This window comes from Lacerta agilis, chromosome 1 (genome assembly GCF_009819535.1).
Source record: "Lacerta agilis isolate rLacAgi1 chromosome 1, rLacAgi1.pri, whole genome shotgun sequence".
NCBI lineage: Eukaryota > Metazoa > Chordata > Lepidosauria > Squamata > Lacertidae > Lacerta > Lacerta agilis.
This window is the reverse complement of record NC_046312.1, coordinates 79,181,327-79,197,128: the sequence shown is the minus strand read 5'-3', so window position 1 is coordinate 79,197,128 and position 15,802 is coordinate 79,181,327. Positions and strand designations below refer to the sequence as shown.

The 15,802-nt window shown below is 42.3% G+C and overlaps 1 protein-coding gene across 1 annotated transcript; it reads left to right on the top strand.

The window, feature by feature from the left end:
• Positions 1–202: 202 nt before the first annotated feature.
• Positions 203–14,129, top strand: LOC117051296 (membrane-spanning 4-domains subfamily A member 8-like). Its single transcript, XM_033157529.1, has 7 exons — positions 203–430; positions 5,541–5,747; positions 6,139–6,258; positions 7,164–7,220; positions 8,852–8,983; positions 12,566–12,679; positions 13,891–14,129. Exons 1-7 carry the CDS (start codon positions 341–343, stop codon positions 14,017–14,019), a joined length of 849 nt encoding a protein of 282 aa, XP_033013420.1. The 5' UTR covers positions 203–340; the 3' UTR covers positions 14,020–14,129.
• The last annotated feature ends 1,673 nt before the right edge of the window (positions 14,130–15,802 follow it).

Here is a 15,802-nt window from a genome sequence, read left to right as displayed (position 1 = left end):
CTTGGACTAAAAGACAGGATTTAAGAGATTCGCTTAGCTCCACAGTAGTCCAAAATGAGCATTTTGCACAAGTTTGGAAGATCTCTTTGGCGGGAGGTGGGAAAAAAATACGTATGAGATCAAACAAATCACACACACAACACACATGCAGGCCAGTCTCAATGCAGAATAAAAAGGCAAGCCAAGACGGAACACAGAAAGTAATTTTGGAGTTCCTTGGCAGGAATGAGGAGAATATCTGAAATGGAAAAAGTCCAGAGTACAGTAATCAACAGTGAAATGAGACAAAAGGAAGGAAAGGGGAAGAGTCAGAGTCTGGTGCTGTGTAAACACCCCTTTTATGCACTATTGCTTTCACTTCTCACTGCTTCCTGGTGATACCAGAGACACACACTGTGAGGCTGAGGACGAGCAGATCAAGGAGTGTAATGTAAGTACTTCTGGGCAGAGTTAATTGAATTTGGGGACAGTATTTTGTTTGATCCAGGCCTCAACTGGGAAAGGCCTGAAAGAATAAAATGGTTCTGCTGATCATGAGTAGAGTGTTTTCCCCTCATGAACCCCAACTAGGAACAGAAGGAACTTTCTTTAATCCCTGCCACAATGTGTGGAAGTCTTTTCTTTGGAAAATTAAGCCCTGGGCAAGCTTCTCCTCCTCCTCTCTCAAGCATCTCAGCTTGGAGAGGAATAGCAGCCACAACCACATCAGACATTTAAAATGCTCTTATGCCACTTTAACAGTTATGGCTCCCCACCCCCACTACCCCAATCCTGGGAACTGTAATTTCTTTTGGGTGCTGGGAATTCTAGCTTTGTGAGGGGTCTCCTAACAAGCTAAGGAGAATAATAATAATAATAATAATAATAATAATAATAATAATAATAATAATAATATTTTTATTTATATGGATACCAGCTGAGAATATCCATAAAAAACAACTGTACCAAAATTAACAATTGTGAAAATAAGATATATTGTTTGCTTGGGGGGGGGGGCAATTTTTGTCCTCATTCAGGGCTCCATATTACCAAAGTCCACCCCTGCCTTTAACAAATTATACTTCCCAGGACTCTTTGGAGGAAACCATGATTATTAAATAAGCAGTACTTTTTTTAAAAGAAAAATAGGTGCCAGAACTCACCATAAAGTTCTTATAGTAAATCATCGGCCCACAGTGAAGATCACTGGAACATTGCTGGAACTGTGCTCTGGTGTGCTCCAGCTGGGAAAAGAAAAGCACTGGATATAAGAGTGCTTTAAATATTCGAAGTGGATGTTGCATCAGAAAAAGCCTGGAGCTAGATTGTTCGAGACCATTTCTGATGTCACTTGTTCATCCCATAATCTAAGAGATACTTACTAAGACAAAGGTTCTTTCTCAGGGTTTCAGTAATGTTAGCTAGGGGTTAAAGCATTCCATTTAGAAAGGAATACTGTACAAAACTGTAGGGCTGAATCTCAGGGCTAAGATCCAGCTCTCCCAAGGCCCCCCCCCCCAATGATCACCTGGAGAGTAGCAGATTATGGAGGCAGAGGCAGAGACCCAGCACTTTGACTGTCATGGGCATGCCAGCGGATACTCCATTTACCCTTTCTTCATTTTAAAACAACATTTATTATCCAGGCATGTCTATGGTTACAGAAGTTCATTTTACTATTTTCTACTTTTAAAATAAATAATCCTTTCCTACAACAACATGGTTTGCATATTCCCAAATAAGCATATGCAGCACCAGGGCAGCAGAATCAAATGCCATTTTATTCGTGTTGCCTTTCTGGTACTATGTGGTTTTTTAAAAAATTATACAACTGCACATGTTCAGGGTCTTTCTTCTTTAACAGGGTTGGTCAAATGTATTTGTGTGGAGGGGGGTTGCGTTAACTTGTCAGGCATGTGGAAGCAGTTGTAAAGCATGGAATGGATGTTGGGGAGGGGGACATGTTAATCGTGTCATTCCCCTCCCTAAATTTTCTGAATTTACAAAGGAAACAAGTGGCAGAGAGCCTGGTGTTTCATCCCCCCCCCCACTAGTTCCACCTCTCAAAGTACAACTGGGTAAGTATCCCTAGGCCGTGTGGATTACATGTTACAATTATATTTAGAATTATTGTTCTACAATTTAGAAAGCTTCTATCCCGGTTTATAGCACAGAGGCTTTCAGAGCAGCTTTTGGATGAATCTCAGAAGAAAACCACATTCAAATCTAATACAGGAACAGAAATCACATAGTGTACCCGCCTTTTTCCTTGGTGCCATACCAGGCAGCAGCTCCCACCAAAATATTCTGAGATAAAGGCATTGATAAAGGATTGAGCAGCTGGAACTTGCTCAGCCCCTGATGAGGGTTCTTCCCTTCCCTTCCTAACAATTCATAAGAGCTGCATTATAAACTAAAGAATGCAGTTAACAACAACAACAACAAAAAAGTCTCTTCCTGTTCAAACTCTTCCCGATAGAAACTTTCAGGATGTCAATTCTGCCACCAACCTCAGCACAGTCATCAAGACTAAGATCAAAGTTCACAGTGGCAATGCAAATTCTGATATGAATCTTTACAACCATGTTTTCAGAGCAATATCTCCTTCCCTGCCATGGCACTGGGGGGAGCAAGAAACACTTTACTGATAAGATACATAAAGCTGTTGTATGCCCCTGTCTCATGCTTAGAGGTCTGTGTGGGCACCAGCATGGGTAATAAAAGTTTAAGTGGGTCAAGAGAGAGCTAGATTAGGTGAAGAGTAATGCTGATTCCTCCTTCCCTTCCGTGTCTCTGAAGCCCTGAATAGAAATTGGTATAGTTGGTACACAGTACTACTTTTCTAGAAAAAGAGGTGCCGTAAGTCACGATGAACGTCCCCTTGTTCTCTTATAATGGCAATGGCGCACACCTGAGAGGTGCCGGAACTGAGTTTTGTTGAGTTCTGGCTGGGAAAAAAGGCCTGTTAGTACACAACCCAAAAGGAACCTAGCAGAAACTGTTCTCTGCTCTTCATGTTTGTCTGGCACAGTCTGTGGTTCCAAAATTATCTAGAGTACTGATTAAATAACAGCTTTAGTGTATGTCCCATGTTTCCATATCCTGAATCAAGCTCTGCCGCCTGCAATTCACTGCTACCTTGATCCTTCACTCGGATTCACATCATCTGTTGGGCAAGGCAGGTGTTCCCAGGCAACCTGCCATTGGGCTGAGCAGCAGGGTCAGGGCACCTCCTCTACCTGTTCCACCAGATAGTACACCAACGGCAATGGCCCGTTTGGGTACCTCTGGGTCCCACAGCCAAGCAGGGGCAGGAGATAGAATAGTCCAAGAGGAGGACATCTGGTCCACTGGTAGATGCCCACTGATATTCCTGCCTGCTCTGATTTGTCAGGAAGAGTAAAACAAAGCCACAATGATTAGGGAGTTGGGGTGCCGAGGGCTTTGAAAGCAGGTGTGGGTTTTTTTAAAGGAGTGCTTAGTAACAACTGCAACACTATGAGCGTGAGTGTGTGAACGTGTGTGCTACATAGTCACACAAAACAAACACTGCGCAATACCCCCAGGGGTGGGAAAGAGAGCATACTTTTTAAAGGCAAACTAAAGGCGTTTATCACAATTCCCTCCCCATCCCTGCACCTATCTGTGTGAAACTTGGCAGACATTATCCCCTCAAAAGTGGCTATTGTACCCACAAAAGCATTTAAAAAATATATATTATAGGTGTTTGTTACATTTGTATACCACCTTTCCTCCAAGGTAATTGCTATACCCTACTGGTTGTTTTTTATTTTTTATTTTCCCCCTTATAGAAAAAAAAATAGAATTACTTTATTGTCACTGTACCACATGTTTACAGTGAGATTAAATGAGACCCCCTCCCCCCCCCAATCTCTCAGTTCTTGTTACACTCTATGTGCTGTCGTACGACCACCAACCCTGAACGTCAGCTGCAATGTTGCTGTCTTCCATTCAGCAGCCTCACGGCCCACAGGTAGGAACTGTTCTCCTCAATAGGGAAGTCACTGAGGTTTCAGGAAATGAGTCAACGTCAATTTGAGCCTCCAGGCTGACTTGTAAAAATGTTACCGGTACATGGGGGGGGGGGGGGAATATGAGAGAGAGACATTGCACATACTTTTGTGAATCAAGAAAATCTTTAATAAAAATACATTAAAAAATACACTTTCCCCCTCTTGACGAATTGAACTTTGAGTGTAGTCAAGAGCAGATGTTTACCCCTATGTAAACATCTGCATAGTACCTCCTTGCCCCTCCCCAATCCTGAAAATTAACTTGGTTGCCACACTTTATGAAACTTTTTGAAATCATTCTGCAGTGTTACTATAGTGAATGTCATTCTGAACCCATGTTAAAGGGAAGAGAGAGGCAATGCCTTATATGGTATGGCATGCAAAAGGAAACTAGGACATTTTAGAGAGGGCTGAAGAACGAGCAAGGCCTGCGCTTGTAGTTTGTTGTGGCTGTTCCGTAGTTTCAGACAAAATAATTTATTGTAGTCTCTGCCTTAGGACGCAGCGGTGAACAGCATGGTGGAGGTGGAGACAGCCAAGTCCCTGCAGTTCAATACCATAACCCTCTCAAACATCAAAAACACAAAAGATTTTGACCTTAATGATACTGTCATGAGTTTGTAGGGTGTGAGCAGGGGTGTAAATTGAATAAAATATAGGGGGGGCAGGTAAGCCCTGCCCCACACAATCACAAGACATGGCACACACACACACTGTTGAAGGGCAGTGTCCATCAGCCGGGGGCTGGGCTGAGCTGACTGCCCCTCCTTCTCTCCCTGGCAGCAACTCGGCTTTTGGCTGTCCACCCCATGCCATCTGCTACTTTTAGGAGGTTTGGCTTCCTTCATGTTTTAGGTATATATGAATGTATTTCTGGGGCATAAAGGTGGGAACTGTTTTTTAATTCTCCTTTTGGCTAGGAACTTCCTTCTTAAGTGCAAAGAGAAGCACAGGCTTTACTCACAAACAATTGCCCTGCTGAGCCAATCCACTGGCAGGAGCTGAGCTGCCCGAGTTCAGTTTTAGTATATATGGTATCATGTACAGGTGAAACTCGAAAAATTAGAATATCGTGGATAGGTTCATTTCTTTCAGTAATTCAACTTAAAAGGTGAAACTAATATATGAGATAGACTCATGACCTGCAAAGCGGGATATGTCAAGCCTTTATTAGTTATAATTGTGATGATTATGGTGTACGGCTGAGGAGAACCCCAAATTAACAATTTCAGCTTTGGGGTTTTCATCAGCTGTATGCCATAATCATCACAATTATAACAAATCAAGGCTTGACATATCTCGCTTTGCGTGTCATGAGTGTATCTCATATATTAAACTCCAGTAGCTAATGAAAACAATAAATGGACTTTTCCACGATATTCTAATTTTTCGAGTTTCACCTGTATAAATATGTGTTTGGGTGTGTTTGGGCAGAAGTGGCGGCAGCAGGGAATTTGTAACATTTGCCCAAATCTGAGTGGTTATATTTCAAAATTGTTTCTTTGGTTTTTGGTTGTCTTTTTGCAGATAATGGCTAATACAACCGTGGTGCTGATTCCCCAAACTAATGGCAGTGTTATCCAAGCAGGCCAGGGGGTCCTTGGTGCTGTTACCCTACCACCAGGGACGGTACAATACATACAATATGTAGGCCAGCAGGTTGGAAACCCCAACAACCAACCTCAAACAGGGTGGATGGAGAAACTTGTCAAAGTGGAGACCAAGACTCTGGGGGTAAGTGTATTTGAGATCTGCCAATGTGGAGGCCCAGTGAATTAAATGAATATTGCATATGATTGCACTCTTGCTCCCTGGCAGGGGGGTGAGGGAGAAAACCAGTTTGGCTTCCGTTTTCAATGTGGAAACCAACCAAATTTGCACTTCCCAAAACAATAGGCAGACTAAAATGCAGTTCTTTGAATTTTGTGATACAGTTTTCCAATCAAAGAAACGTACATATTAGGGGAACAGGTGTCTACAGATGCATATATTAATTAAAGTGACATACAGAAATGTGTTATAGTAAAGTAAATTGGCATGTAAAATGTGGAGGGGAGAATGTGTTTCAGTTCTGAATTTACCAAAGGGAAATTGATATGCTGTTTTCTGCATTTTGTTCCTACAGGCCATCCAGATCTTAATTGGTTTGATACACATTGGATTTGGGAGTGTCTCAGCTGTTCTTTGTTCCTGGCTGTTGACTCTTGCTACTCTTGGAGGATACCCATTCTGGGGTGGACTATTTGTAAGCAAAGTATCATTTGCCTTTTGAGCAACAGTGTGTATCAGTGCCTATGATTTTGAATTTAGGCTTTCCGTTCTGCATCCAAATCCCTGTTCAGATGGTGACTCCTTGTGTGTGGAGCATGGGCGACCTGTAACAGAATAGTTGTGTCATTAAGAAGGCTTTCCCTGAAGTGCACTCTACTCATTTTAATGATCTGTAATTGTAGAAAAGGCTTCATTTCTTGAGTTTATAGTTTTTAGTCATCTTGATTATATAGTTTTCAGTCACCAGGCTTAAATGCATCTTTTCTAGAAAGCATTTGGATTAAGTAAGCCAGTGATGTCTCACCTGTGGCTCTCCAGTTGTTCCTGGACTACAACTGCCACCATCCCTGGCTATTGGCTATGCTGGCTAGGGCTACTGGGAGTTGTAGTGCTCTTGTCAGCTATGCCTTCTTCCAGCACTCTTCATTCCATCCCTCTCCTCTGTGGGAATTCCACTTCAGCCAGCACTCTGAGGTTGCCAACCAGACTCAGTCCTCACTAGGCTGTTCTGAGTTTTTTCTCCCTCTTTTCAGTTCTTACCACCCCACCCCAAATATTTTTTGCATTTCTGAAACTGAGTTTTCCCAAGCTTGCTGATTCCGTCCCCCTATCCAACTTTGGTGTGGATGGTGTTACTCTGGCTACACAAGGGACATTGAGAGAATTGAGACCACTATTTGAATATTTGTAATTATGCTTGTATGTGATTCTAATATGATAAAAATAATGCTTCTCTTCCTAGAAGGATAAACTAGTGAATTTCAAGAGAGAAAAGGTTCTGTTATCTGATATAACCCAGTTTTTTTACGGTAGAGAGCATGTTTTTGAAATTTCTAAATGAACTTCAGTCAAATGTGTCTTTTTCCGTGTTTTGTGCAGTTCATTATTTCTGGAACCTTGTCGGTGTTAGCTGAGAAACGTGTAACTCCCTGTCTGGTAAGAGAGAGAGAAATGTGACAGTTTTAATCTCTTCTATGATCCAGGAACTGTCAGTTAATGTGTTTCCTTCTTATTGCAAATCCAAGGCCATATTGGCAGCTTCCTCTGTAGATCTTCATTTATTTTAAGCCCAAGTTCTGGAACAAGGAGCCTCCATCATGTCCCACCCTCTGTTCCCATAAACATCCATCTTGACCAGACCAGCCTTTGTCTGAAATGAGGACCCTCAACCATTTTTAGATTACCCACTATAGGCAATGGGGGAAAAACAGGTTTGGATTTCACTGATTGGATGCTAACCTGAATAATAAATCAAATCGGAATGACCCTCAGCAGGCCTGAAACAGCTACTTCCAAACACAACAGAACTTGAAACAAAATAGAAAATTATTTCCAGTAGAAAATTATTTCCACACGAAAGCTCATACCAAGAACAAACTCAGTTGGTCTATAAGGTGCTACTGGAAATAATTTTCTATTTTGTTTCGACTATGGCAGACCAACACGGCTACCCACCTGTAACTACAACAGAACTTGCCATAGTTGCTGAGGCTGATGGGAATCAGAGTCTGAAAACATTAGGAGGGTGCCAGGTTTGTGACAGTTGATTGCTCAACAAACTAAAAACTCAATAGACGAACATTCCTGAACAACTACTTTCCTTTCCTTTAAACATCAAAATAGGTAGAACAATACATAGTAAGATGCATGTTATATACGTATAATGTATACAACAAAAATGACACAATTTGAAGGAGCTCAGTAACTAACATGAAATTATTTTATGGAGGTTACCTTAATTCAAAATATTGCCAGAACTACTAGAAGCTCTCTCACAGAAGAGTCAAGATGGGCAACTTCATGTTCTTATCAGATAATTTAACTTTGAGGTAACCATGTGTTTTGAGTCTGTGGGGTTCCTGGGCTCCTCTTCTCATTCTTGGGGTTAGTAAATGTTAACGTTTTATCACTGCTTAGAATATTGAAATGGGATTTCAGGCGCTGGATTTAGGAAAGTGCTAAAATACAGGCCAAACCAGTTTTTTCCTGACCAGAAACCTGCATGGCAGAGGAACCATGGTGGAGAGCGGGAGGAAAGGAATGGCCGGGCTGTAATGCAAACAAAGGACAAGTAGACAGGCCAGTAACAAAGCAGAAATTTTGTACCAGTAGGCAAATAGGAAAAGCCCCTCCCTGAGCTGTGTGAGTAGAAAGACAAACCTTGGGAGAGCAGTTTTTGGAAGGATTGCATTTTCCCTGTTGTAAGCAGGAGGAAAAATAGTTGTATTTTGCAAACACAGCAAGCTTAAGAGACGGGGAGTCAGAGCACTATGTCAGTATGAATCCAAGGTGGTAGTCATGGGAGAAATGGGACTTTTGGAGTGTAATCCTAGAAGCTTCACCATTGCAGGCTCAGGTTGTATATCTGTATGTGTAATTAAACCATACATCATAAAGACATCAGTCTCCGCTGTGCCTCATTTCTAAATGAAACACGAACCCAGGTGTTTCAGGTCAGTGCCTGGACCCCTGGAATCTCGAACTACTTGGAGACTGGGGTGGCGTGTAACACTATGCTTGCTTTGTATTTTTTGGAGTCTGAAAATGACATTCTTTGTTTCTTTCAGGTGCGAGGCAGCATAGGAATGAATATCACAAGTGCTGTAATGGCATTAGTTGGCATAATTCTGTATTTGGTAGAGCTGTCAGTCGGTCCTTTTTATTATTATTCATATGATTCCAAATATTATTGGGCAAAGGTAAGTGGAAAGAAAGCCATACAGAACTTTGGACTGTATCCAACTAATCAGCGTATGTGAGAAACAATTTATGTGAACCCGACGGAACTTCCCCTTCCTCTCCTCTCCCCATGTGCCCCCACCACCTCCAAATCTGCAGGTGTGGGGTGAGAGGAAGAAGAAGAGGGAGATGTTCTGTTGTACTCACAGAAGTCCTCCCGTGACTGCAATGATTTAGTTTGATGTCTTTATGGGCAGGATCCAGAAAGAGGGAGAAATCCCAGTCAACATCAGTTTTGCTTATTGTTTTCACATCACTTCTCACTGCTAAACTAGTTTAGTTTAAAAGGTAACTTGTCTCTTCAGCAGTGAAAATAGCAAGCAAAGCTGAAGCTCTTCACATGGTACTCCTACCCACCCAGGTACCTTCTTTGCATTTTGGTTTGTAGCTTTGAAAACCCAGCATTCTGGCAGGCTCTGAAGTCTGGACAGAAATGCCTTACCATTTAGTCTTAAGCTGTTCTTTCTCCATAGCTTACTATAGTTTGTTCTCTTTCAAAAGCAGATGAATACCCAATGGGCATCAGTTCTGCTACTCTAAAGCCTCCCCCATCATGTAGATGGAGCTACATGCTACATGCTTCATCCTGTGGACAATGTGGCTCTTGGTCACAGGCTCTGATTTTGCCTGCCATTTGGAATGATATGCCTTATTTAAAGTTTTTATTTGTGCTGTTTTACTGGGCTTGCCGACAAAGGTCCGTATAATTAAAGCTATGGTTTTCCCAGTAGTAATGTATGGAAGTGAGAGCTGGACCATAAAGAAGTCTGATCGCCAAATAATTGATGCTTTTGAATTATGGTGCTGGAGGAGATTCTTGAGAGTCCCATGGACTGCAAAAAGATCAAACTTAGCCATCCTTAAAGAAATCAGCCCTGGGTTCTCACTGGAAGGACAGATCCTGAAGTTGAGGCTCCAGTACTTTGGCCACCTCATGAGAAGAGAAGACTCCCTGGAAAAGACCCTGATGTTGGGAAAGATGGAGGGCACAAGGAGAAGGGGACGACAGAGGATGAGATGGTTGGACATAGTTCTCAAAGCGACTAGCATGAGTTTGGCCAAACTGCGGGAGGCAGTGGAGGATAGGGGTGCCTGGCGTGCTCTGATCCATGGTGTCACAAAGAGTCGGACACGACTGAACGACTGAACAACAGCAACAACTGGGCTTTTAAAAACATTTTTTACCTTCAAAGTTTTGGGGTGGCAGATTTTCTAGAATTCTTGTTAAAGGTAGAACTGGTAGTCAGTGTGGCCTTTTACAGCAACTATTAGTGCTGTGTTGAAAATTTTCCTCCAATTGCTCAAAGAAATTCTGCCCACACAACAGAGGCTTCTTTCATTCTACCTCATTCGCACAGCACTTTAGAAATATTGTGGCTATGGGGAGGCAGGCTACCAGACTCTTGGGATGAGTACACTCAGTGATTTTGCTTTTAAATTAAGTTCTTCATTTTAGCCTCAGAATCATAGAATCGCAGAGTTGGAAGGGACCCTGAGAGTCATCTGATCCCACCCCCTGCAAAGCGGGAATCTCAACTAAAGCATCCATCACCTCTGCTTAAAAAACTTCAATGAAGGTTTATTAGTGCTGCTATTATTACTGCTCCGTGCTTGCTACTTAGCTGTGCAAACATCTTTCCACTAAGCAGTCATTCTGTTACTGGAAAAAGTACATATCCCCAATACTAGCGCTGTAATATTTTGTCCCTGACAAAATGCTATCCATTCCATCATGCTCCTTCTTGGGTAGTTTGTCCACCCTTGGTCCCCACCCTGCACTCAGCTCTCACCTGTAGCTCCTAGAAGCTTTCAGCCTGCGACAGCAGCCACATGCCAGAAAATGGCTTCAGTTGGCCAGTTAAACCAGGTGAGGGCAGCCGATGGGTCTTAAACCCTTGGTGAGTTAAGCGAAGACAGGCTTTGGTGAATTGAGCGGATGTGACCAGTAGTGGATCCAACAGTCAAGAAGGTGGTTTCTGCACATGCTGTAGAGGGACGTGAGCTCGTCAGCCTGGGAAGGTAGCCCATCTAGGAGAAGAAAAACTCTGATCCTAAACCTCTGCTGCCTTGCAGGATATATTCGGGAGAAGACAATGCTAAGGAGCAAACTCTACATAAATCCAGAGTGGAGTCTAAGATGGTTGGGTGGTGCTTTATATGCTTCTTTCCAGCAACTCCTGCAGCCCAACTGGTGCCAAACATATTGTTCTGCTTTCCTTTGGACCACATCAGCGAGGTCAAGAGGGGGCCCAGGACCTTCCTACACACTGTCCAGGCTTGTACCTTGGGGAGGTCACTTTGGTCTGACTTCACCCCAGAGGCACACTCCATTGTCTCTTGATGCCAACAACAGCTTGCAGTTGGGAAATGCTATTCGGAATATGGCTATGCAATCGCCATGGGCACCCATTAGATAATTCCTGTGGCATCATTGTACATGAAAGGCAGAACATCTCACTCCACCTCTTCCTTGAGCTGGGGAGTGGAGAGAAGATGCAACAACAACAAAACCAGACATGGGATTTTTCCAGCTCCAGTTTCTTGAATGCTCACCCTGGGTGCTGAGTTCTGATGTTGTTTGAAGGCAGAAACGTCAGCATAATGACTGGGGTCACTACATTATAAACAAAAGAAATCCCCTTTTGAGGAGGCAAGATTAATTTGTCATGAAAGCTGACAGAGCAAATAAGACAAAGGGGTGGTGTTCATTTCAGGGCAAACTTTGGAGTGCCAAGTTACCTTAAATTCATGCATAAATGCAACACGAGAATTTCACTGACATTTCTGCTCCTTAGGATTCTTCCCAGCTGCTGCTCTTCCTTCACAAGGATGTGTTGCAAATGACATAGGAGGGTTAACAAAGAGGATATTTTCACATGTGCGATTCAAACTGGCTGTTCCTTTGTCTTATACAAATGTAAAACCAACTAACGAGAATGTGCACAGGGTTGTTCTTTTGCAGATATCCCATATTAGAGCCCTTAAATGAGGCTCAAGTGACCATGTCTAGAGTTGTGTGAGGGCATTCCAGGTTCCATTGCTTACCAAACAGTGTCAATCCTGGGTTGGTAGCCCTGCTTTGGGGTGCTGCAAAACACAAACATGCTATGAGGGTCTCTGTCCAGGTTCAAATTCACCAGAAGCGAAACTAGGCTTTATTTCACCCAGGTCAAAGACTCAGCACATTTGCGTACACACATACACAGAGGCTGGGAGCCTCAACGGGGCCCTTTTGGAGGTTTCATCGGAGGGGTGTGTGTGTGTGGAACTGGCTAACCCCTCCAACCCCAGTAGTTACGGCACTGTACTCTCTACCCTTGGTTTACAATTGTACGTTTCAAGAGGTATGTGAAGCAGGCACCTTAATCAAATTAATCAAAATTGTCACCATTACCAGCAGATTTTCCAATGCTGATTCCCAGAAGGTTAAGTTACATAGAAGATGGAGACTAGGACACTTTTTAATGTTGCAGCTAACTTAATTGACAGTACTTTGAACTGTATATGATAAATGACTTTCTACTTGCTTCTGTGCTCCACAGGCTGTAAGTACTGGTTTTGCCGTTCTTCTCCTCTTGTTCACCATTCTGGAGTTCTGCATTGCTGTCTCATTAGCACATTTTGGGTGCCAGTTAACCTGCTGTTCCAATGACCCGGTAAGCATTTGATACCTTGCTTAGAGTTTAAGCAGATCTTGTTGAGAGGTTTGGAGAGGATTATTCCTTTAAAGTTTATGTTTCCATCCCACCCTATTTCCCAAGAGCTTGAAAGTGGCAGGCGTGGTTTCTGCCCCACCACTTCCACATATTCTCACAACAACCCTGGAAGGCAGTTCAAGCAGAAAGTGAGTGACTGGCGAGCTTCATAACCTAGGGAGCTTCATAGCCAACAACATTACCAGCCATTTTTTGCCCAGAGAACCTACAGGTCTTTGCCACTACTTTATCATTGTTATAAAAAGTGTTAAAGTGTGCGGAATATTTTCCTTGAACATATGAAGCAATACAACGAAGAAAAATTACACCCTGTTACTGAGGACTTCTCTCGTGAGTAAACTCGCGCAGATAGATGTTCATACCTGGAGTCTAGTGCTGTGAATCCAGTGTTGATCATAAACACTCCTTTAAGAGGAATTATGAACCCCAAACAAATAACCCAGTTTATCTCTAAACTCGGCTGAGAGTGAATGATCAAACTACTGTGCTGAGGCAGGAATCTTTTTAAAGAAGGAAGTCCCAGACATTTTGGTGTCCATTTATCCCTTTGCCCCCGCCACCCCACCAGCACCATCCCTCTCTTGCCTTCATGGCATGGGGGTGGCCACAAAGCACCAGCAGTGGCACCTGCAAAACGCTTGCGTCGGCACTGACTCCTGGTAAGATCTTGCCGAAGTCTGGCACCCTTATCTCAGAACATTCAGACGTGGGGGTGGGGGGGCGTGTTCCTCAAGACATGAGCCCAAGCACTGTGTAATTAAACCCATTGTTTACATTACACCAACATGTACACTATGCAGTAGTAGAATATGGGGACAAAGGCTTCATTCCTTATCCTAGTTTTACCTAAGCAGGATTTATCAGCTATGCAACTTTTAGAGCAAAACACAAGGATTTGGACAACTGCAGAGCAGGAAGTGCAGTTGCAAATTGATAATCTGCCAGCACCAGCCCTTTTCCAATATTTTAACACTGATCCTCACACAATCAGAATTGCTCCCTGGCCCTGCCCCTTCTGTGATGTTCTCACCCTCCTTCATGATGATGACCAGAGTGGTGGCGGCCCCTGAATGCTGCCAGGATGGTGATTGTGACAATGGTGATGACATGGCATGTGTCTTCTTCTGATGAATTACTCTTCTGTTATACAGGCAATGGTTTATATTCCCTACACTGTTGATGCGGCTCCCGCTGAAGGCAATTGTGCTCCTCCTCCTCCTCTAGCTTCTGCTCCTCCTCCAGCTTACAGTACTGTGGATTCTTTCCCCAAGAATGAGTGAAGAATCCAAGGAAGAAGTTGTATATGGGAGATGCTCCTAATGGAGTGAAATTAACATTCATTTGCTTTTCTGTCTTTTTTGGCACATATATCCATTTTTAATAAAATTTTATTAGAATTTAGAAAGATATCTTTTAAAAAAAATCAAATATCTTTTTCAAATATCTTTTAAAAAATCAAAACTAAAATGTTAATCTTGATGAAAACACAAACCCAAAGGAAAAGAAGGGGGAGGGGGGAAAGAAAGAGGGGTGGGAAAAGGATTAAAAGAGAAAAAATAGAGTTAAGAAAATAAAGAACTTCTGATTCTTCGTCTATCAGTGATATATAAACATTATTCAACTCATCTACTCCAATATAACACTCGTCAAAACTACTTTCTATAAACCAACATTATCTTCAGTTCTCAAACCCAAATGTCATTTATTCATTTTCTTTTTCACACAAAAAATCTATAAATTTTCCAATCTTTAGTACTGGTATGTCAATTTTGCACTCTCAGCTAAGTTCAGTAATTTTAATAACTATTCCTCTGTTGTTGGTAATTATGAGTTTTCCATCTTCGTTTATATAAGTCTTGCCACCACAATCATATATTGAAATAAAGGTTCTAGGGTCTTAGTAGATCAAAACTTAGTCAACGGTGTGATACAGCAACAAAAAAAGACTAATGCAATTCTAGGCTGCATCAACAGAAGTATAGTGTCCACATCAAGGGGAATAATAGTACCACTCCATTTTGGATTTTTTAAAAACAACTGCAAACTAATGAGGGGGACTGAATTTTAAGATGGGAGAAATGAACAAGTGAGAGGAACCAAAATTGATATTCTCCCATCCCTAATAGCAAGGACAAAACCCTTTTTAACCACTAGTCACAGGTATATGCAGCCTTTATATCTGGGTCTCAACCACAGGCTAGCATTTTCATCACGAGTTCTGCTAAGTATGTATATCTGTCATCTTAGAGCTTTTGCAACCCTTATCAGATTCTGTGCATCCTAATTCTATCAGGTAGCTGCTTAAAAATACCCTTCTAAAATGGCAAATTTAGGGACTGAGGTCTCTAGAACTGCCTTTACAAAAAGCATTACTAAAAGCATCCTGAATATTAGAAAAATAATGGAAAAGCAGCATATTCCTCACATGAGCCTCCCAAGAGCAGCCATTGAATTGAAGTCCAGACTTATTTAGGAGGAAGAACAGTTACATAAGAGAAAGTGTTGCTGAGCTGCTGCTCCCCACCCCACACTGAACAATCACAGCCTCCCTCCTCTGACACAGTTACACGCAGAAGCAGGGCTTATATTATCATTTATTTGCTTTATGAACTGCTTCCTATTAAGTGAAATTCTGAAGTGGTTTCACAACAGGATGTATAAAAAGCAGCCAAAATGATTCCCTACATAAAAACAAGTGTAGCACAAGGACTTTAGGTGAGAGTTACATTAATTAATTGCATATACAAAAATAATGTCTGATCCAATCAAGATACCAACTGACAATTCCACAATAGATCAAGGGCGCAGCCCCTCTCTGGTTAGCAGAGTTAAGTGCTGCCTCTAACTCAGTTGACTGCAAACTGTAAAGAACACAAGCATGCTTTTGTGCAGTGCTGGATTTATGTATAAGCTAAAAAAGCTATAACTTGCGGCCCCACTCTCTTGGGGCCTGTTGTAGTGTGGGGCTAGTGATTTTGGTAAGTGATTTCAGCTCTCTGACATAGTAAGCAGGAGACAGTTTCTTCATGCAACAATTCTTTATTCAGGCAACAAGACTGACTG